Source organism: Corvus cornix, chromosome 11 (assembly GCF_000738735.6).
Source record: "Corvus cornix cornix isolate S_Up_H32 chromosome 11, ASM73873v5, whole genome shotgun sequence".
In the NCBI taxonomy this organism is placed as follows: domain Eukaryota; kingdom Metazoa; phylum Chordata; class Aves; order Passeriformes; family Corvidae; genus Corvus; species Corvus cornix.
This window is the reverse complement of record NC_046341.1, coordinates 6,627,421-6,649,715: the sequence shown is the minus strand read 5'-3', so window position 1 is coordinate 6,649,715 and position 22,295 is coordinate 6,627,421. Positions and strand designations below refer to the sequence as shown.

Genomic DNA, 22,295 nt, shown 5'->3' with positions numbered 1-22,295 from the left:
TTTCTAAGTTATCTTTTGATGATGTCTTAGACACAGGCTGGAAGAGACACCTCTAGGCTAACTGAGCCCAGTGAGCTCTTCTAGCTCACCAATTCCTTGCTTTGTTACTATGAAACAGTACAAGAAAGTCCTACATGTTAGAGTCCTGGAAAGACTCCCACAAAAATTTTAAAAATACAGTATCACTGAGTTCAGGTAAAAGAAATGACTCAGAGGTGGCTGCACAAAAAAGTGAGGGTCCAGAAAAGATGCTCATCTTTATGCTTACATTCCACCAGAGGCATCAGAAACCAACATACTCAGAAACAATTTTAAGGCTTATTTTACTGTATAGTCACTACCTGGTTCATCTCTAAAACTAATGCTGCAAGAGATTAAGCAAGAAGGGTTTATGTGACTTTTACAGCAGAATAATTGTGGAGGGCTTCTCAATCCTGGGACACTGAAATTGCTCTCTAAACAAGACACCAGTGCCTTTTCCCATTCCTTCCTTCAGCGATCCACATATTCCCCAGGATATCCAGCCTTCCTGGTGCAGAGGCTGGCACTTACTGCAGGATCTTCAGGTTGGTCATGTGAGGCAGACAGAGGGCAAGTGTCACTGCTGTCCTGTCTCCAAAACCATTCCTTGATAGTCTGGAAGAAGCAGAAATGAAATGTTACTGGCAGTGAAGTCCAGAGCCTCATTCCTCACCCGTGTGTGACCCACATGGATGTGTGATCCCCATTCCTCACCCACATGTGCCTGGGACTGTGCTGAAAGGACCCAATGTCCCTGATTCAAAGGACTCTGAGGGTGGGAGGAAGAAACAATGAGGTTTTTCAATCCTGCAGCAGAAGTTAAACAGGGAAGTAAAATCGATCTGTACTTCTCTGGAGCACGCTTGTCTCCCTTTCTTACTGAGTTACCTAAGCTGGAATTGAAGTGAAATTGCACTTTTTCATATGTGCCCTTAGTCCACACACTGTAATCTGATGGTTACATGGACAGCTCAGTTTAACTGTAACTTTTTCTTACTCGGTATTTTTAAATTTTATTTATTTAACATGGCAGGGCACATTCATTCTTTAAACTGGTCTGGAACAGAACATCAATATATCTGAATATGTAAAGCGTTTACCTGTCCACTTCTCCTCCATTTTTGCAGCCACATAGATTAATGGTGATTTCTTGGGCAACACAGGCACTGAACAGCTCTATGCCTGAGACACTCCCTATAAACCTGCAGATTCAGCTCTTGAATCCATTAGTCCACTGATGCAGACTGTACAGTTCTTAGAAATCTTCAAGGCAATCCAGCAACCAATCCCCAAACCCTCCACACCCAGCACCACACATTTCTGTGGTGTGTAGCAGAGAGTTTTTACCCTGCTCTCACAAGAATCAGTGGTAAAACGGACCTTATCTTTATTGAAGCCATATCAGATTTCTATGCCTTGATTTTTGCCCATCTTCTCAAAGGGACACTGGAAATGACACACTTACAGTAACTCCTTGATGTGCTTGCAATGGGCAAGAGCTTCCATCAGCTTTTCCCCTCCAGCAGGACTAGGACAATTCCCTGAAAGGCTAAAAGAAGCATGAGACTCTCAGTGACTAAATGAGAACCAGAATGTACCAGCTTAAGATATTTCACTGTTTGCCTGCTGTGATGGGAGACTTGGGTCTCTGGGAAATGATCTGGGAAATTTTAGGTTCTTTTGTCAAGTGCTGAGTAACTCCTGGCCCTGCAGGTACTGGGGGAAGGAGCAGTTGTCCCTCTCGCAGACAGAACTGGGAATTTCTTTTTCGTGCTTCAAGTCATTTCCAGGTTTTTAATTTCAAAAAGGTACAAGGCTTACTCCAAGAGCTGGGCCTAACAAAGAGCCTGGATGCTCTAATTTCTTTTCCCTGGGAGAAGGAGCAGTTTGAATCCATGTCTCGGAGAGCCTTGCCTAGAAGCCATGTCCTGGCTTTGACAGATTCTCAATTTCACCTCTACTTCCACTAGTAAAAGAAAGCAGTGTGGACACACAGGGGGCCACCACACTGGGAACCCTACACACCCCAAGGAAAGGTGCTGCTTGGGTATGAGACTTGTAAGATTCCCCACAGGCTGCAGATTTATTTTCCAGGGCACAACTGAGCCAGAGATCTCCATGTTTGAGCAGCTGGTGAGGGCTGGCAAATGTCTCTGGAGCACGAGGACATAGCCATAACCTTCATCCTCAGGGAGTCTCTGCTCTGCAGAGAAAGTCGTGGCCAGTCCTGGCTGTACAGAGGAAGGGCAGGAGAGGGAACACCTTCCATTGGTTTGGTGGATTGTGCATTGAAAATGCTGGAAGGTGGAACATTGTCTAAGAGAAGGCAGCACAGGGATTCCCACACAGGCTTCCCCACCAACCAGGGCCATGAGCAAAACAGCTGAGCCGAAACAAAGGGACTCACTCGATTTTCTTCAGGTTTTGCATTTCCAGCAGGACAGCAGCAAGATTTATCAGGCCTGGATCTCCAATCTTGTTGTGGCTTAAACTTTAAAGAGAAGGAAGGTTGTGTTGTAAAGGAAAATGCCAGGCAAAGTACAAGATCTTATTTAATGTGTCCCATTTGTTGGATGACACCTCAGGCCTTGCCAGCAGAATCAAAGAGCTGTTTGTCTCAGCTATCTCACAAAAAATTAATAGGTGTTAATGAGGAATTTAAAAAATTGCAAAGAACAATTAAAATCACTGGATCCTGTTGATGGGTGGGAAATTACTTCAGCCAGAATACCAAGACAGGATGAAGAGAGGTTGTTATTATTTTCCAAATTGCTACAGTGGAGAATGGACAGCATCTGGCAAGAGAGAGAGGGAGAAAGCAGAGCAAGCCTGGGGTTGACTTCAGATTCAGATCTTTGCAGACCAGGCAAATTCTGGGTCTGAGGCTTTCCCAAGACAGAAGGGAGTCTCTAGTCCTATTCTGGATCCCAGGGAAGATTTAGATCCTGTTTAATCCATTTTCTACATGACTGCAGCAGAGTGGTGTAAGACCAAAGTTTCATTTTCTGAACATCAAGTTCTGATTTCCTCTAGTCCAAGGTATCTCATACACGAGCATTTTGCAACCTCTCTGCTTTTGTTACAACACCGTGTATAGGCACATTTGGTCTCTCCAAATGTTGGCACTAATGGTCACCTCCTTGCAAGAAAGGAGAAACTTACTTGATTTCCTCCATGTTGTGCATATTCCTCAAGGTTCCTGCGAGTCTGGAGCAGCCATCATTACCGATACTGTTGTGGTTCAAGCTGAAAACAACAGCCCCAGGAAAAGGGACATTAAACCCCTGCTACTCAGCATCTCAAGCCAGGCCAGAGCTGAGCTGCAGTCACATACTTACCTAAGCCTTTTCAGGGATGGCATCTCACAAAGCCCCAGGACAAGCTCAGGGATGGCAGCACTGCTGAGTTTCATGGATTCCAGGCTGAGAGGTGAAATAACAAAGGCACAATTAACTACCTGGGGACAGTCGTGTGAGCACTTGGCACAGAGGGTGGTGGAACAAGGGTGAGAAAGATAGGGAAGTGTATTCCAGTCCCTGTGAATGATTTTCAGTTCTCTTCTGTAACACAGTTCTAATGAACCTGTCTGGATTCTGATAAAATACCAGCAGAATCCCAAACCTCTGTTGAGGTTTGAGCAAGAGCCCAGCCCCTCATGGAGCAAGGTGACCACAAGACAACAAGATCCATGCAAAAAAAACTACCAAAACATTTGATTCTCCATGGAATTCCCTGCCCCAGACTACTGATCTCTGTCTCTCTCACTCACTGTTTGTTACAAATAAAAAAGAATTGTTGCTTCTTCCCTATCTGAAGTCCTCCAGCCATCAGGAAAAGTACATCTGTCCACAGTACATGCAGAAGAGAGGCCGAAGTTTAGCTAGAGCTTCTAGAAAGACCTGGACAGCCTGGTAACAGCACACTCACTTGAGCTCTTCAATGGCCTGGCAATTCTGCAAGCCTGATATCAAATAATCGATTCCAGTTGGTGTAACACTGCTAGAGGTCAGCCTGCAAAACAGCAAGGATCAAATGAGGAGATTAGGTCTCAGCACACTGAGAAAGAGGAGATTACTCCACTGACAGGCAAAATGCCCCATCCCAAATCCCAGACAGCACAGACATCAGGGACCAGTAAGTTTGGAGAGATTTCCACGCCCCTTGTGTGCAGAACTAAGAGGAATGGTGTGAGGCACAGGATTGAGCAAATAATAAATATGTGGAAAAGGTCACTGCTGGACATACCCAAACATCTTCAGCTCTGGAAGGGGTAGCAAAATCCTGACTAGCATTTCTGCTTCATCCTCGTGGAGTTCCACGTGAGACCATCTGCAAGGAGGGAATGACAGGTCTGGGCTATGTCCAGGGGTGGCTAAAGCTCTGTGCCAGGCTCACAGATAAAGCACAGCAGTGCTGGGACATTGAAGGAGTGACACAACACTGGTACTTGGCAAAGTCCCATGGGAGCTGGGCACAGGGAGAGTTAGATGATTTCAAAGGATACCCCAGGCAGCCACCAGGTCTATGGGTTTTTTCTATTTTCCATTCAAACATTCCACGTAGGGCACCCAAAGGGCAGGGACGGGGACCTTGAACTGGCCTCTCCCATGCCCTGCTGTGTGTTCAGTATGCTACACTCCCAAGGACAAGCTACTCCTCTCCCAGAAAATCCTTCACAATGCCTGGCAACTCACCTCAGCTCCTGAAGCTGAGCACATTTTTCACAAAGCCTTTGGCAGAAGGAGGAGTTCTTGATTTCTGGCTTGTACAGACTCAGTCTGCAGGATACAAACACACAACACAACTGTCAGTGAGGATCAGCAGAGCCCACTGCAGCATCTGGTGCCCCCCAGGGACACAATTAGGGACAGATCAGGGCTTTCAAGTGCCCACCTGGGGCTTTCCTGCCATGTCCCATTTATGTCACTGTTCAGCATAGAGAAACAGAGCCCATCCCCACTGCCCAGGACAAGAGCTGCCTCTTCCTTCAGCTGCACAAAAGGACACTGCTGCTGCTCTCTCTGCACACTCATGCAGAAGCCAACATGTCCTAAGGTTTTTCAAAGTGCTCCTGTTTCCCATTTGCTCCCAGAAAGGTAAGTGGATTTTTTTACATGTTTAGGACCAGTATGTGCCTGAACAAGAGCAGCCCAAAGGACACATGCACGAGCAGAAGATTTCTTCCACATGTGTGGCACAGAGGCACTCTGAGACTGAACGCATGGAGACCAGAGCCTTAGACACTCTGAAAACATTTTTCATCCCACAGTGAAATTTTGAGCACGCAGAAAATAATGATAAATAGTTGCTTTCTCACCTGCTAATGACTGATTCTACCTTCTCCAGGCAGTTTGGGAAACTTATGACTAATTGGAAGAGGGTTTTATCTTTACATATCCTGAAAAGGTAGAGATTAGAGAACATCATAAAACTGTGAACTCCTGAGGGAGAAAAAATACTATTTTCTGTAGGAAAAATCAGGAGGACCAGATGGGACAGGACTCTGCTGGAAGACGAAAGCTAATCATCCATCTCTGAAGAGGTTTGTAATGTTTAAACTAGCTCCAAAGCCAGCCTAACCTTGGCCCCCTTTTTCCCAAGAGCAACCAGGAACATGGTCTCCTTTCCATTAAACCTTCTGAGTTGTGCGACCACAAACCTTCTAAGCACTTCTACCCACCAGCCGTTTGGGTTAAAATTGCTTCAAGTGGACTAATAGCTCACAAATGCACTGGAGACAGCGAATAAAGAACAGAAGATCCAGGGCTGGCTTCAGTCCCATTTCCTTAAGAGTATCAGGCTAAAAGAAAATATCTGAAAGACACCAGAACCTGAGGTGCCACTTACGTGATCTCAGTAATGTTTCCAGAGACCTGGACAGCCAGCTCAAGAAGGTTCATGACTCTCTCTTTGCACACCCATGGCTCTTCTATGCTGCAAAGGAGAATGCAGGCAGCTCTGCTTTATTCACATGCATGGATCCATCTCTGTCAGCTGAGTGTTCCACACTCTCAATACATGGCAAGGCTGCTTGGCTTAGCAGAGTAATGTCTGCATGGGAAACAGGGTGCAAACTGGCAACAGGCAGAAGTAGCCCAGCTTCCCTGCAGAGGAGTGGAGAATTTGCTACCCAGGTAAAGAGCAGAATTATCACCCTTCTTTGTAAGGCTGGCAGTGCTCTACAGAGTCAGCACAGTTTCTGGCCAGAGCTCTACACAAGGCTCAGTAGGAATCAAGGAGATAAAGCCAAATACCAGTAACAGAGTCAGCCATGGAAATTTCTCAGGCCAATGCTACCCGCCTTTGGAAGAAACATGGTTCACTTTTGGTTTTGATGAAAGGAGATTTTAGAAGATCAGACCAGCCTCAGAGCAGTATCTAAAAAAGAACAGTGAAACAGTACCTGATTTTCAGCAGCCCCAGATCTTTACTCAGGGAATGCAAAAGTCTTTCTGCAGCTTGGACTGTCACGTTGTTATTTGAGGACCTAGAACCAAAGCTCACTGTAATGAACAGCTGACAAACGAGCCCACCCAAATGGGTCCAAGAGCCATTAACTCACGTGTACTCTGTCAGACCAGTGCACTTTTCCAGGAGTGAGAACAGCTTTTCCGAGTGCTCTGGCTGAAAGTTGCACTCTGCCAGTCTGAAAGGATGAGAGAGAGAACTGCCTTAGTTCATCACGTTTCAGGCTTTCTGATCCAGAAATCTCAGGCATCAAAGCCTAGCCCCACAGAGAAAGAAGGATGGCACAAAAACCTGAAACACCTTTAAGGGTTTCCAAAAACAATTGTGGGAACACTTCAAAAGCATCTGTTGAGGTGTTCTGGTAGAACATTCCTGCATGCTACGGTGGCACTGGTTTTTGTGGCACCCTGTCCTGTGACAGGGACTGGAGGCACACCTACAGGTGCCCAGGTGGGGAACAGGCAGTGGGGAAGCAAAGAGAAAAAGGGATGTGGGATTCTCTGTGATGTGAGAAAGCTCTTCTCTGAAGGTGAGTCAAAGGAAACATGTCAGCTATTAATATAAAATATCTCCATGCCAGCAGCCAGGGGCATAAAGAGGTTTTGTCTGCCTTGTCCCTAGAAAAAGGACACCACCTTTGCCAAAGAAATCACCACAAGAAGTCTGTAACATTACCTCAAAATCTTTCTTGGGTCATCTCCACTTGTCAGCTTGATGATTAAAGTTGCTTTGGAGCACAAACTGCACAGAGAAGACACGAGTACGAGATTTAGAGGGATAATTACTATTTTTCCCAGTGGTCAGAATTTAATGATACTTAACTCCAGAAAGCAATCCAGCACAGCAGTGACAGAGGTACCTGGCCCAGCTCACCTCTCCCTGAAATAAACTAGCCCAGGGAAATGCTTCAATAATACCTCACTAAAGCTAAATTGGCATAAAGCAGCACTGCTGTTTGGAGAAGGAATCCTGACCTGTCCTGCTTTTATCTGCCTCCTCTGCACTCTCAGCTGAGCTCTGGGGAGAGGTACAAAAGGAGACTTATCTGCTTTAAAGTAGCCCAAAGATTCAGCACCCACATGTAACAGCAGGAATGAATGGAAGTGCCCCGGTTAAAACCAGCTCAGGACAGACCAACTGGTCCCATGAACATAAACACTGATAAGGTCCCACAGATGTGCAGCATGGCCCAGTCCCATGACTGGAATCTGTGAGAAAAGCACTGCATGCCATAGCAACGGGCCCAGAGCCCATGGGGATATTTTTGCCTGAGAGGAAAGGAGATAAAGATGCAAATCCAAGTAAAGAACATGGGAAATTGCTTTCTATTGCCTCTGAAATCTCAACATACTGGAGAGAACCTTAGACAGCAAATGCTGACTCCTGCCCTGAAGAGGTTCATTAACAGATACATACATGACAATAAGTGGTACAGCTGAGTATCTGTGTCTCCATACACAAAAATAACCTGGCCCTGTGGAAAGATAGTTCTGCTTGGCAGCTATGTTTGGCCATTAGAAATGGACATAAACAAATGCTTTAGGCAGTTGGACATAAAGGTAGTTGAAAACGTAGCCCTCATTATTACCTGAAAATGACAAACTTTCAATAATTAAAAGGAAAACAAGCAGGGAAGAATTAATGAAGAGCAACAGTCACCTGACTTGAACTTCAGTAGTGTTTCCAGATGTGACAAAGGCATTTATGAGATGCAGGACTCCATCCTGAGAAATCCCATTATGGCTGAGACTGCACAAAAGAGAAGGAAGGATTTTCATGTGTCAGGAGTCAGGGTTGTCCCCAGACTCCTCAGCCACAGAGGCAAAATTCCAGTTGGCAAAAAAGACAGAGCAGTTTGGGGGGTGCTGAGACCCTTCAGCTGTGGTCAATGCACAGAACCCCTCCAGGACACAGCGCTGATGACTTGGGGGACACAGTAAATGCAGTTTGTTTCTTGCACTTCAGAGGCAGCCACAGCTGGAGCACTTACTGTCCCACCAGAAAGGGAAGGGGAAAGGCTGCTATAGGACACAGCTCAGCTCACAGCACCTGCGGGTCTTGAGTTACTCAAAGAGGACAACACACACAGAAAAGTGATGAACTGAAAACTCTGGAGGCTGGGTCAACTTCAGTCACACCTCCCCACTCTGGTCATTGCTATTTCCTGCTGACCCTAATAAAAAGACCTTTGCTTATTTCTGCAGGTTTTGGAGCAGACCCTGAGTCACTGTGGTCTGGAGGTCTCATGTTGTGCTCATGACTCAGAGCTTTCCTCCTAAGGCAGGAGAGGGCAAGAAGCACAAGCACCAGCTTCAGGAGGGATCACACCAACACCCCTCAGATTCACTGTGTGTTCTCTTACTTGAGGGAACAGGTACCGGGCACTCGATGCAAGTGGTCCAAGAGGCACCTCAGGCCTTCATCTCCCAGCTGATTCCTGGAGAGACTGAAAGGCAGAAGAACAATGTGGCCAACCAAAACTCAGCCTTTGGAACAGGTTGCCCAGGGAGGTGGGGGCTTCCCCATCCCTGGAAATATTCAAGACCTGGTTGGACAGGGTTCTGAGAAACCTGATCTAGTTGAAGATGTCCCTGCTCATGACAGGGGGTTAGACTAGATGGCCTTTAAAGATCCTTTCCAAAGCAAATTATTCTGTAAGTCTATTATTCTTTTAAACAGCAATGCTCCTCTGAGAAGCTTTGAAGAAAAAGCTCAAATTTCCTGGAATTAAATTCTAGTTTAGCCAATAATGGTCTGTTTAAAACAAACCACTGCCTTATGAAACTACCTCATGCATAAGCTCCAGAGCAAGCTCAAATGAAGAGCTCAAGTGAAGCAACAAATGCCTCAAAACAGTCATGGAGTGAAGATCCCAAGGAAGTTGTCCCACCAGCACAAAAGGACCTGTGTTATTTCCAACTGATTGTGTTTCTCAGCAGTCTGAATGAGCACACATACCCTCGCAGACAGGCTGGGAAACTCCAGGCAGTGCTGAACCCCACAAACAGAGCTCTCCCTCAGTGACTCTGCTCAAGGTCATAGTAACACCCCAGGCCCTACTTACTCTACTTCTGCCAGCCACCCGTGCTGCTCCAGGATGTTGCAGAGCTCCTCTACCTGCCCTTCCCCAATGGCACAGCCCGTCAGCCTGTGTGAAACAGCAGGAGAGTTAAAGCATGACCAGCAACCAGCTCAGCCCAAGCACTGAGAACTGCCCACCAGCAGCTGCACTTTTACACCAGTTTCTGTGGAGCATTCATGTTTTTTGCCATCTCCTTGGTGCCGAAATGGAGACACTTGACAGTTTTCTCTCCAGGGGTACTTAGGAACCATTGCTCCCAGCGAGGCTGCAGACACATCTCACATCACACAGATGTTCATATGGAGATTATCACCCAGAATTTGAGGCACACATTTGGAAAACGCAGTGAAGAGGGCTCAATTCCGGTGCTTGTGCAGCAGAATTTGGTGCAACTCAAGATGATCATAAGCAGTCCAGAAAAAAAGAGAAAAGCATGGCTCTCTGCCATCCCAATGAATCCAAATGGTTCTGAATTGCACTTTAGCAGAGGAATTGAGCCCTAAATCTTAAGCTGCTAGCCCAAGCTCCTTGGCCACCAGCCCATGAATTCTCAATACAAGAGGCAATCTGGCTCCCTGCACTAGTGCTTCAAACCCAGCCACAAGTGAATCACAGTGAGTGTTCTATGCCAGTACCTGCAGGATGTCCTTTGGCTTCGCATGCTTGCTCCTAAGTGCAAGAAGGCATTTTCACTTGACCTAAAGCAGACACAAAAGACAGCCCTTCAGCACTGATCTTCAAAGATGACAGGCTTTGTAGTCCCTTTAAGGCTGAGCTGCTGGGCTCCAAACAGTCTGAGTGTCTTACCAGACTTCCACCACTCTGACCCGCTCACAGAGGTTGATGGAGTTGAGAAGCAAAACAGCACAATGTGGGGACAAGGGGTTTCTCCTAATACTGTAAAGGAGGGGAAAGAAGAAACAATTAAATCAGGTCCTAAGAAGAGAGGCTCCCATACACCTGGCCCAATTTCCCCATTGTTCATTTTGAGACACAAAATATTGGATACGTCCCATTTAACTCAGGATGAGGGAGCAAGGACCTGAAGATTTGAGCATTGGCACCCTTTAACTAAAGGAGAGTCTCCTTTTGTCCCCTTTGACTAAAAAGGGGGTACAGACCAAGGGCTTACACTGAACAACTCCTCTTTGGGGCTACTGGACTAGAGGTACCCCACACTGGAAGCAACCTCCTGACTGGGCAAACTCAGTCTCACGACACCCTGCAGCTCCTTCATGCTGCAACATCTTGTAAAAGATGGCCAAGTTCCTTCTGGGCTTTTTGTCCACACAGTGGAGTGCCCTAGCCCCTGACAGCGCTTCCCTGGCCCGAATTCCAGCATAAATGGCTGATATGCTGCCAGAAAACACCTTTGGTGTCAAGTGTGGCAGGATGTCAGATGCATGCAGGGGCAGAGCTGGGAGACACTGACCACACAAACAGCTGGTGTGTCAACCAACATTTCCTACACTTGTCGTGGATGCTGGAAGTCGTGTCCCATAGGAGCTGCTAAATGAGGATTATGTGGTATGCTGTGCCTAGGGCAGATAGCTTTCCTCCTGTCCTTTTTTCCTCTCTGCTAAATACCATTAAAGTGCTGCTTTTCTTCTAGGAACAAGAAAAGAATGGGTGTGAAAGCATTTCTGCATTTTCTTTGCCTTGCCTGTAGTAGTCTACAATTACTGATTAATGCTCCTAAGATACGCTGTGGTATTAACACTTCTCAAACCAATGTTTCATGGCAGCAGTCAAAGCAGGGACCCCAAACATTACCTCAGCAGTGTCAGATGACAGAGGGATGGCAGAAAGCTCAGTAATCTCTCAAGGCTCTGGACACTCAATGAATTTCCAGTCAGACTGTAAAACATGGAAGGAAACAAAACCCAGGAGAAACTGGTTCAATCCCTAATTACTTCTATAACATTTACATGGACATGCACACACACACGGTGTTATGGGCAAATTCTGTAAAAGGACATGTCCAGAAATGCCATGAAAGTTGGGCAAGATTTAGTCCTTACAGCCTGATCTCTGTGTTTCTCTACATCCTACAGCCAATTAGCATTCCAGTTTCAAGAGTCTTACTTTTCCATTACTGTACATTTATAAAATGATGCTACTGATGTCTTTCATGCAGGCAATAGGGGTATTATGTTACTTTTATTTGCTCTTCCTCAGTTTTTGTTCTGACCAATATTCTTCCAATTTTCTTGGTGCCAAGCTCCTGCCTGGAGTGACCACCTCTTCAGGAGCAGAGTTCATGGCTTAGTGGGCCAGGAGCTCTTGCTCTGGCTGTAGTACAAGCCAAGGTCTCAAGGAATAGATGACAAAAATTGTGTCTTGACACAGGACCAAGGAAGATTATGAGAACACACGTGTTCTGGGGTATTCACACACTGATATAGTAGACCTAGGAGAGGCCAAGGTCTCTTTGAAACAGGGCAGTAGGAAGCCTGGGTTTATCTAAGTATCTGGGTGAAGTTCTGTGGGGACTCCCTGGAAAATGTGGTGAGAGGGGAGCTGATGTACACCAGCTGCTACCCTGAACATCAAATCTGTGTCTGGGGGTTGGGGAGACAGGCAGACAGGCAGACAGGCTGACAAGTGCACCATACTTACTCGATTTCTGTCAGCTGGGGACATTGAGCCAGGATCTGGCACAGCCTGGTCACATCCTCTGGACCCACTCTGCAGTCCCTGAGACTGAAGCAAACAAAGCACTCAGGAGCTGAACATGACCACAGGATGCCAACATTCCCTGCATATCCCAGAGCCTGACATCCCAGGACAAGGCCCATAGCATCCCTCTCACTTCCACTATATATATATATATATATATATATAAAATATATATTTTTTGCTACCCTCAGTCTAGGACTGAGAAATCAAAACCTGTGACAACCAGATGACTTCACCATCCCTGAGCTGATTCGAGAGAGGCAGTCCACCAAAATACCCATACTTGGGTGTTGCCTCCCTAGAGCCACGTCATTGGTCATTCAGTTGTCTCTGGAGACTGGACAGCATCTTTCCCTGCTCTGCACTGTCTCAGCTCTCCCAGAGGAAGGCTGGAAATGGTGCCTCCTATGCTCTTCTCCAAAAAGGAAATAATAGAAGCCTTTTTGGGTGACAATCTGGCAGGTCTCCATGAGACAAATGTAGTAGCCAGACAGATCTGTCTCTCATTATTTATGGGTAGAAACTTCCCCTGCTGGAAAGCAAGACAATCCCCTCAAACCAAGCAAAAGATGCACTATTTATTTTCCTCTCTGAGGAGACAGCTGAAGGGATGGGTCTGTCCCACACACCACGCTGCACTAAAGACACAAACCCCCACAATCATCTCTCCCTACAGTCCTGGTGACAAAGGGAAGCTGGGGCTGCCATACCAAAAGCACCGTCCTTTTGCTTCCTCCTTGGGATGTGCCAGGGAACCACTTCTCCATCTGCCGGTGCTTCTGGGGAAAGAACAGTTCAGCCCCATGAGTTTTGCTGATGTTCTTGCCCCTATGTAGCCAACTCCCCATGAAGGGGGTGAGGCAGTGGCCTCATGTTCCAATCTGCCTTCCCTCACCACCTGCCGGAATGAGGCTCAGCCCATCCCCAGAAGAAAAAGAGCCTTATTATCCCTCTTCCAGAGAGTTCTGCATGCACTCAGCACTTGGGCAGTGGCTGTGTCCTGGCCCAGCAGGGAGATGACTGCAGCCTGTATCAGCAGCTGGATGCTGCTGGCTAAGCCATGCCCTCAAGCTGCTGTCAATCCATCAGCCCTGGAACAGCTCACTGTGCGTCCCCCACCCTGGCTGGAGTCTGGAGCCAAGGGGCTCTTTGGCTGACACACCTCAGGGACCACACATCACCTTCTGTTTAGAATTTCACAAGAAGTTTAAAGGGCTTAGATGAGTGGGTATGATTTTACCTGACTCTTTCCCAAAAGGTCAGGTGAACCACCTGTGTGCGTCCTAAGCTGTAACCAGAAAAGAGCATCATCAGCATGGGGTTTGACAGCACAAGGTCCTGTATCACTCCTCAAAACCCACAGCTTGAGGTTTTAAATAGCAAAAAAATAGCAAAAGTTCTCCTGGTCATACCTGAGGCTCACTGTTTTAATGTGTTGCAGTGTAGATAAGGACTGAGCTAAGAAAAACACAGAGTTCAGGGAGATCTGGTTGTTGTTAAACCTACAGGAAGAAAAGGTGAAATCAGCTGCTGCAAGCAGAACTGAGCAATTTACACCACGCCACAGAACACTGATCTTTGTGCAGCACTCTCAGGCTGCTTCTTTGCTGCCTTCTGCCTGTGTTTCCAACTACAGTTCTGCAAGCACAACTCACTCCCATATATTTTAAATTCGTCCCTCACTTTTAGTCTTCAGAGAATCACAGAATAACTGAGGCTGGAACTGAGCTGATCTAGTCAAACTCTCCTGCTCAGAGGAGGGTTAGCATGGAGGAGACTGCTCAGGACATTGTACATCTGGGTTTTTAACACACCTCCAAAGACAGAGAATTCACAGTCTCTCAGGGCCACCTGTTCTAGTGAGATTGTAACTGAAGCAGTCTTGTCTTGGGAACAGTTCAATTAATCGAACAGGAACAATAAATATTTCTTTCAATAGTGCAGAATGGTGCCATACTCCTTAAGCCACAGTTCTGTACAGTGCACTTGCACTGGGAGTGCCAGGTGAAATACCCAGATAAACACAAGCCACCACTGCAGATGAATTCAGACTCCATCACTGAAGCTGAAGCTTCCCAGCACTTCCCTTCCTCCAAAGCTGTTCCCCTCAGGAGAGGAAGGACTGCTCCCACTGCCAATGAGGAACTCGAAGAGGAAAAATGCAGTGAGTTGCTAAAGACCTCTGGCCGTTTCAGAAACCAGGTGCCACACCTGACACAAGAACACCTGTCCCCTTCATGGAGGAGCAAGCACAGGGGCTCTCAGGCACTGAACTCAATCAAGCTTCAGGTGGAGTCAATCTGTTCTGGACTGGAGGTGGAGACAGACACACAGCACAGTGCATCTGCCCAACACAGAACATTGCTGAAACTGATCCTGAAGAGCCCTTCCCAAATGTGCACTGTGCTTCCACAAACAATACTTCACAAAACCCAATCCACGCATAAAGAAAAAACAGGAGCTACTCACTTGAGAGAACGTAACATTTTCAGTTTTGGCAGGCACTGAAACAGCTGCAGAAGTCCCTCATCTCCCAGATAATTACATGATAGGCTAGGATTTAAAGAAAGGCATTTCATTTTCATGGTAAAAAACCCAATAGGCACCATCAGCTCTATTATCTATAATAATACAACCCTGCAGAACAAACAAGTGGCATTTTCTCAGCATCTCAAATAACTGCAGGTAAAGACCATGGGAGTTAAGGAGGACTCACTCCAGCTCGGAGATGCGGCCACATTCCTTCAGGACTGCACACAGATTCTTCAGGTCACTGGCTTGAAAATTACAGTCTGTCAGTCTATGGGGAAAAAAGAAATCAAGCAGCCAGGTCTGCAGGATTTCAAACAAGGCTATCAACTTCACTCCTCTGAAAACTAGAGAATCAATGAGGAGATAATGAAATTAAACAATCCCCTTGAAGTACCTTGCTGTTCACCAGCTCCCACAGAGTCTCCAGGTGATGGGCCACCCCCTCCCTGCCCGGCACTGCAGGTCCCTGTGTCCTTTGTAAGGCTCAGGGTGGGTACCAGGTCACAGCCCCTCGCTGGGGGCTCCAGCCATTCCCCCCACCCAGAGCACAGCCTGCAGCTTCCATGGCAGCTGCACCCCGCGCTGCTGGCACTGGGGAGAGTCCCAGTTCTCTTGTGATTCACCACTCAGGGGTGCAGGTTACATTGGATACAGGATCCAGAGATAGGACTTGCATGAAGTACAATGAAAATTGGCCAAGGTACCTTATTTTTGGGGAATTGTTAGTTGTCTGGTTTTCCTCCCCATGTTGTTGGTCATCAGTAGAGAACACAGACTCTTCCCTAAGTGAGCACAAAGCCAGACAAAGGTAAAACACTTTTGCTTTAGCAATTTGGCAAATCCCTGGGGCTACCATGGCTCCAGCCCATGCCTGTATCTTGCCAATTGCAAGCTCTCCTTTTCTAACCAAATATTTCAGCATGCAGGCAACTGGGGAGAAGGGGAAAGATATTTCTATCTAAGATACAGTTTGATGGAGAATTCAGCTTTTGTTGAATTTAGCTGAATTTTGCTGAATTTAGCTTTTGCCTAAACAAGTTTTGTGAAGAGTGTACAAAAATCTGACTATATATAACTAAATGGAACTGCCTATAACTAACTAAACTGTAACACTGTAACTAAAAACCACAACTACAAACATTAAAACTATAACTAAATATGACTATTCATAACTAAATGGAACATGCAAATCTTGAACCATCAGAGTTTGAAATGTCACTGGTGCCTTAAAGGAAACCACAGATCATGTGTCTCAGGCTGTCACTCTCTTTCAAGCACAACCATCGGGCTGTACCCCGTGACAGCTCTGCTGTTTCTCTCTGGCCAAGAGGTGGAATGCAGGTGTACCATGGGAAATGCTATTTTACAGTGGCCTCAGTCCACAAAGAACAAAGGTATAAACAGTGAACCTAAAATTCCAGGAGCAACAGGAAACCATTTCTTGGTCAAAACCTTCAGGATGAGATGTTTTAACCATATTTTTCTGAGGGGAAAAATTAAACTCCAAACATCTCGGATTTAGGAGTGCCATGATCCAGAATGCTTAGTGTTCTGAACTGCATGGATCTGTGAATCTTTTCAGAATTTGGTGTGGCATTCACTTGGTTTCTTACCCTCACTATTATCAGATAGCACAGGTGTCATTAAACAGCCTGCTCTGCTTAGGATGCTGTGGGTAGAAGTGTGCTCTAGGGACATAAAACACTACAGAAGGCAGTGGCAACTTTTAAAGTGGCTGAGAAAGCCAGGAGACAGTTCTACATTTAGATTTGGGGGCTGGGGAGGGAGGTAGGAATTGCTGTGAAGTAAAATGCTACCCTTGGTACCTACACAGGATGCAGGAACTAAACAGGATGCTGAGATAACACCATTTGTGCACACAGCCTACCTAGGAGGAATGGAAGCAAACTCTCTGTCTTCTCTAAACCTCAGGACTGCAATATCACGACAGAGGCTGTGAAGAAGAGAAGTAATCAATCGATGTCATGGCTTGATTATTTACAGGACTTCTTGTTTGGTTTTGTTCTGCAAAACTCTGGTGACGCCAATCACTTGTGCTTAAAACACTCCCAAAGCAAGAAAAAATAATCTCCATCAGTTTTAAATCCTGGTTGGATCAAATGATGCAGTATCTGATGATCCAGTTTCTCTGAGTCACTAGACAAAGCACAGGCAAAATTGCTATACTTGAACTCCAGTGTGTTTTCAACTACTAGAGGAGAACTTCCAGTTCTGCTCCACGAGGTGTCACCAGTTCTCATGCTCCGCAGAGATCTCCTGTCTCCAGAACTTCCCAAGGCAGAGAGCAGGGAAGCGTTTTAAAACTCCCCCATGCACGAAAGGACAGCCAGTTTTGTAAGCTCTCAAATTGTGGTTGATGGCTCTGATAAATCAGCTTACAGCAATGTATCCCCAAGCGTCAGTGTTAGCAACCACCCTGGGACATGTTCTTCACCCACCACACTCCTGAGCTGACTCAACAAAAACCTCAGAGCACGACTCCCAGACTTGTATATTGGGATTAGCCCCAGGAACGATTCAAGACCTACATACCTGACCTGCACCTCCATCACCTTCGGGCAGGTATTTACTGACTTCAACAGGTTGCAAATGCCAGTGACAGAGAGGTGGTTTTGACTGAGACTACGAAAGAAAAAGGCAAATAGCTGGTCCCTGAAATCCCACAGGACTGTCCTAGTGAAGCAGTTACCAGTGTCCTGCATGCTTGACACCATTTCACTTCAGAAGAGGTCAAGTTGGTTTTGTACAAGGCAACACTTACTTCAGCTGTTTTGAAATCGATATGCAGGTGAGGCTTTCCAGCAGGCAACTGCAGCCTTCATCTCCAAGCTTGTTGCCTGATAAACTGAAGCATTTTCCAGTTAGTTAGGACTGATTTGAACAGGAAAAACAACAAAGCTCTCAAAACCTGCTTGCTTTCCCTTTCTTACAGTTGCTTTTTTCCTGGACTGTTCTTCTGTCCCAGATCAACCTTCTTTGCTTATTTCTGCATGAATCAACTTCAGCCAAAAAAGTTTTAGCCCTTGGGCAACACGACTCATGTTTTAGACCCAAATCACCTTGCTTTAGAAAATCTATGATCTTTAAGGCTCCTTCCATCCCAAATCAGTCTGTCCTTCTATGATCCCCTGCTCCCACCACCTGCCTGCAGCCACTCAACAGGAAGGAAAGGAGGCACTCACTCCACTTCAGAGAGACAGGAACAGCTCTGGAGAATGGCCACAATCCTCTTGGCATGTTGGGAAGACAGTCTGTGATCCTGCAAGCTGTGAACAGGAAGGGTTAGTGAGCAATGAGGGGCTGGGGGTGCCACTGTCTGGGCCAGATAGGATTTCTGTTGTTATTTTTCTTTACTGATTCAGGTTTATTTCACACTTTCCCACATGTGGAAATATCCTCTCTCCTTAAGGACCAACACATCTGCTATTCCTGCCCTTCTACAGTACCTGTCATCTGCAAATCACATGCACCAGCAGGACTTTCAATGTCTACTCTTACCATAACTTCACGTGTCTAGTTGGAATTACATGTTCTTTATTCTCTTCCAACTTCAAATCCAAAGATCTGCAAACAAGCAAGATATTTGGCTTTTAATATGCCTTCATGAAATATCTGACAACTTGGGTCCTGGTTTATATTTTCTAGCAGAAACCACAAGGTCAGTGTTGTGTGTTTTTCAGCAGCTTTGCAATAGAAACATGGCACTTCAAGCTTACACAGGCACTAAAGATCTGCTTTTGTGGATCTGGTTGTAGGTGTGTGCACAACCAGCTATTTTAGTTACATTTCTCATCGCTCAGGAGGACCCAGCCCTGCCAGCTGCAAGGGCAGAGGTCACCAGTTCTGCTGTCAGTGTGGTTTATGGTGACACCAAGCTGATGGTTTCAATCAGCATAACTGAACACAGTGCAGTTTCTCACCTTGGACTTTTCTCAGATGCGCCAGAAAAACAAATAATCGCGGTGTCCACCCTGAAAAAGAGATCCAGGTGAGTATTAGGGAACAGGTGTAAGGATGCCATTTGTTTAGCAGAGGTGTTTGCTAAGGACCAAAGCTTTTGCCTGGATACTAAAGAGGGCCTTGACACCTGCGTCACCAGGTCGTTGGCACAGCCAAACAGCAGCCACGTGCTCAGAGGGCAGAGGACACCCCACGTGTTGAGCTGGGGTTGCAGTGCAGATGAGACAGTCACACAGTGAAAAAGATTGGGCCAGGAGTTTGGTTTTTTTTGCAAGACCAGAAGTTTGTTGGGAAAAGGTTCAGTAGAAACTCCCTTCCAGCAAGAAAAATAAGAAAAAGCCATACGCAATTTGAGTTACACCAGGGATTACTTTGACCTGTTAAACTTAGAACATAAGACAACCACAAGAAACACAATGATTTAAAAAATCTACCCTTTGTCATCCTGGACACATGAAAACCCCAAACCCTGTAATTTAAAGGAACGCAGAACTAGAGCTAAATCCACACATTTTCAGTAAACTTAGCTGACTGATAGCAAATTTATGCTAGTTGGTAAAGAATTTCCTGACTGATATATTGGAGAGCTTAAAAGCAAGTTTAAATTCTCTTATGCAGGAAGAAATGTCACACCCTGCAAATGGTTTTATAGACCAAGGATAAAATGACCTATTCAAAATACAAAGAGGAAGTACATGGTATGATGAATTCACATTTTGTTTCCAATAGAAAAGAAAAAATGAGTCAAATTGATTTTGCCAACAATTAAGCTGAAAAACAGTGTCCATTTAAAGTCAGTATCTAAAGAGACAACCTACTTGCTTTTGTAAGAACTCTCAAGTATTGGTACCTGACACACAGTTCAGTAACATTTTGACACACGATGCCTTCCTTTGCCAAACTGAGAACAGCGTTCAAGGAAAGATGGTTGTTGCTCAGGCTGTGAACATGAGGAAAAACAAAACCTCAGCTGCTGGACTCCACAGCACATTCTTTCGCTACACAAATGCCCTCTGCTCTGTTCCCCAGACATCCTGAACCGCACACATGTTCTTTTAGTTAGGGGATTTCCCCCAAACTTCTGAATTTTGCATCTAGGACTCGACAAAAGCATTATCAGATCATAGTTCTTTCTCTGCAAGCTATAGCTCCCATGAATTTAGAATCAGAGATAACTCTTCTATGTGCAGCAGAAGGGTCATTAACCAGTTTAGGGTTAGTTAGTGGAGGTTCTTCATACCTTCATGATTGCACCACCAACCCACAGTGCAGTTAAACTCCCACTACAACAAATCCAGTTTAAGTGTGGCTTATTAAAGCAGTGAGGCCTGAACACAATCCTCCAGCCTCCGAGGATTTGTTCTTTAATTGCATGTTCATTCTGTTTCATTACTCGTTGGACCTCATTAAATATGAAATGCAAGATCTGCTTGTTCTCAGGGCCATGGGGCACCTTTCCAGAGAGCCTCGAAGGAATCATCCCTGAGAACTGCACTCTGTGTGTGTCTGTGTCTGTGTGTGTGTGATAGAGACGGGTGAGGGAGGGGGGATTACAAATGGCACTGGTTTCCTGCCTTTTCCATAGGATAAGCTGCTTCTCTGGGGGCAGGCTGGCATTCCCCACAAGCTGTTATCAGTGTGCCCAGGAAAGCAAGAGGAGCAGGTACATTCCTCCTTTCCTCCCTCCTTCTGCCATGCTTTTAAGCACTTCTAACCATATGGCAAAGCCAGTAGTTCATTCCTGGATGGGATCCAGCAATGACTGCAGGTATTTTGGATTCACCTGCTTGCACCTGAGGGTGTGTGGAAGACCTTTAAAAGCAGAGTCTCTCCCTTTCAGCTGGGGTGAGTAGGCAGTGCTCTGTCCTCATAGCTTTGTGTCTATCCCTGTCCTGTCACACAAACTACACTCAGACTCCAGCACTTGCAGCAGCTCTGCTGCTGCTTCAACTGCCCTGGCAGCTCTTCAAAGGCTTTAAATCCCTTCACAAGCCAGGCTGGTTCTTTCCACCTAAAAAGCTGCAGATCCATGCTGGGAGTTTTGCTGGCAGTCTGTCCCTCTCAGTCAGCACTGGACTGCCACTGGAGCGTTTGAAGGAGCAGCACAGGAGAAGAGGGCTGTGGAAAGGTTGGGAAGCTCTGATGGAGCCAATCCTCCCTTAATCAGAGGTGAGACATCTCAACCTGAACTTCACCAAGGGGAAGAGAAGAAAAAGTCAAGCTAGGCACTGAGCTGAGCACATGCATTGTAATTCCTGGAGAGGTGTCAGTGCTGCCAGGACTCCCTTGGGATGATTTTAAGACACCTGGATAAGAACTGTGAGGCTGGGTCTATCTCAAACTGAGTCCAGCACAGTCCTGCTTGCACTTAAGTGTCTGTGCCTTGGTTTGGTGGCCCACATATCTCTGTGCTATGCTTGGCTTCACAGTAGCTACCATTTTTAATAGGTTTAAGCCATCTTTACTCACTCTACTTTCTTCAGCTTTTCCATTCTGGAAAACAGGTCCATCACCCTCTTCACTTCTGGGTCCCGTATCCGATTGCCCTGCAAGCTGCACACAGATTCATTCTCATTAGCATAACCAAGGACGGAGTGGTTGATTTGATGGTCATTGCCACAACACACTCACTTTATTTCCTCAAGCTGGAGGCAGTGTGATGCAGACTGGACCAAGTTAGTCATCCCCTCAGCTGTGATGCTCCCGCCTGTCAACCTGGAAAGAGAAAGGATCACTCAAACCAAGCAGAGGGAGGACTAGAATCCCCTGCAGCACATGGCAAGCCTGTCTCAGACCTGTGCCTGCACCGTGTGCCCAGCACACAGACACAGAGGCAGCAGCCTGGCTCTGCCACCTGCAACCAACTTCATACTCCTTTTCCAGCAGGGCAACACAATACTGCTCTTGATGCCAGCATAAAGCAAGAGGCACTCATGTCTGTGGTGCTCTGTGTAGCACTGTTACCCTCCCTACACTGCACAGAACAGTGGAGTGAGCCTGGAGTGAGCCAACGTCACTGAACTGGTAGGGAACAGACAGGAAGGGAGAAGGCACTGATGTTACAAGCAAAGACTTACTCTAATTTCCTCAGGCTTCCCATTCCTCGTAAGCCCTTTGAAAGAGCAGCAGCAAAGTCATCACCACATCTCCTGCTACGAAAGCTAAAATGTGAAGAAAAGGGGAAAAAGACAAACACACCAAAAGCTGATATTTTCATTTGCTTGCAGGACTCACCCTGCCCTCATAGTGTTGAGAAATGCCTATCATCTTCCCTCTTATCTACTGCATTAACTACCCTGTTGTTCATATTAATCAAAATGGAAAAAACAAATACAAAAATACAGCCAGAATGGATTTATCACCTTATTATCCTTCAATCACTCATAAATTCTTTATTTCCTACATTTCTGCAGTACTGAAGTTATGCTGTTCAGATCAAATTTTCCCACATCGCCTTTCTCTTCTAGAACAAACTTGAGGCCTGACCTTCCAACTCATTAGTCCTTCTCCCCACCCATCAGCTCACAGCACT

The 22,295-nt window shown here is 46.1% G+C and overlaps 1 protein-coding gene across 2 annotated transcripts in view; it reads right to left on the bottom strand.

Moving 5' to 3' along the window:
• NLRC5 (NLR family CARD domain containing 5) overlaps nucleotides 1-22,295 on the bottom strand; it is a 36,214-nt gene that overhangs the window by 3,692 nt on the left and 10,227 nt on the right. Inside the window, exons 7-42 of one of the 2 annotated variants that reach the window (XM_039558543.1) lie at nucleotides 21,841-21,924; nucleotides 21,395-21,478; nucleotides 21,233-21,316; nucleotides 19,614-19,703; nucleotides 18,724-18,774; nucleotides 18,302-18,367; nucleotides 17,986-18,069; nucleotides 17,565-17,648; nucleotides 17,336-17,425; nucleotides 16,671-16,736; nucleotides 15,487-15,564; nucleotides 14,967-15,050; nucleotides 14,720-14,803; nucleotides 13,663-13,752; nucleotides 13,491-13,538; nucleotides 12,961-13,029; nucleotides 12,191-12,274; nucleotides 11,345-11,428; nucleotides 10,379-10,468; nucleotides 10,207-10,269; nucleotides 9,554-9,637; nucleotides 8,852-8,935; nucleotides 8,149-8,238; nucleotides 7,165-7,230; nucleotides 6,584-6,667; nucleotides 6,425-6,508; nucleotides 5,869-5,955; nucleotides 5,339-5,419; nucleotides 4,716-4,799; nucleotides 4,267-4,350; nucleotides 3,949-4,032; nucleotides 3,360-3,443; nucleotides 3,184-3,267; nucleotides 2,429-2,512; nucleotides 1,487-1,570; nucleotides 553-636 (exon numbers count right to left, since the gene is read on the bottom strand). In XM_039558543.1, the coding sequence (XP_039414477.1) occupies nucleotides 553-636; nucleotides 1,487-1,570; nucleotides 2,429-2,512; nucleotides 3,184-3,267; nucleotides 3,360-3,443; nucleotides 3,949-4,032; nucleotides 4,267-4,350; nucleotides 4,716-4,799; nucleotides 5,339-5,419; nucleotides 5,869-5,955; nucleotides 6,425-6,508; nucleotides 6,584-6,667; nucleotides 7,165-7,230; nucleotides 8,149-8,238; nucleotides 8,852-8,935; nucleotides 9,554-9,637; nucleotides 10,207-10,269; nucleotides 10,379-10,468; nucleotides 11,345-11,428; nucleotides 12,191-12,274; nucleotides 12,961-13,029; nucleotides 13,491-13,538; nucleotides 13,663-13,752; nucleotides 14,720-14,803; nucleotides 14,967-15,050; nucleotides 15,487-15,564; nucleotides 16,671-16,736; nucleotides 17,336-17,425; nucleotides 17,565-17,648; nucleotides 17,986-18,069; nucleotides 18,302-18,367; nucleotides 18,724-18,774; nucleotides 19,614-19,703; nucleotides 21,233-21,316; nucleotides 21,395-21,478; nucleotides 21,841-21,924 (2,889 nt within the window). The remainder of the gene's footprint in view (nucleotides 1-552; nucleotides 637-1,486; nucleotides 1,571-2,428; nucleotides 2,513-3,183; nucleotides 3,268-3,359; nucleotides 3,444-3,948; nucleotides 4,033-4,266; nucleotides 4,351-4,715; nucleotides 4,800-5,338; nucleotides 5,420-5,868; nucleotides 5,956-6,424; nucleotides 6,509-6,583; nucleotides 6,668-7,164; nucleotides 7,231-8,148; nucleotides 8,239-8,851; nucleotides 8,936-9,553; nucleotides 9,638-10,206; nucleotides 10,270-10,378; nucleotides 10,469-11,344; nucleotides 11,429-12,190; nucleotides 12,275-12,960; nucleotides 13,030-13,490; nucleotides 13,539-13,662; nucleotides 13,753-14,719; nucleotides 14,804-14,966; nucleotides 15,051-15,486; nucleotides 15,565-16,670; nucleotides 16,737-17,335; nucleotides 17,426-17,564; nucleotides 17,649-17,985; nucleotides 18,070-18,301; nucleotides 18,368-18,723; nucleotides 18,775-19,613; nucleotides 19,704-21,232; nucleotides 21,317-21,394; nucleotides 21,479-21,840; nucleotides 21,925-22,295) is intronic. The other variant, XM_039558544.1, reaches the window with a different exon arrangement.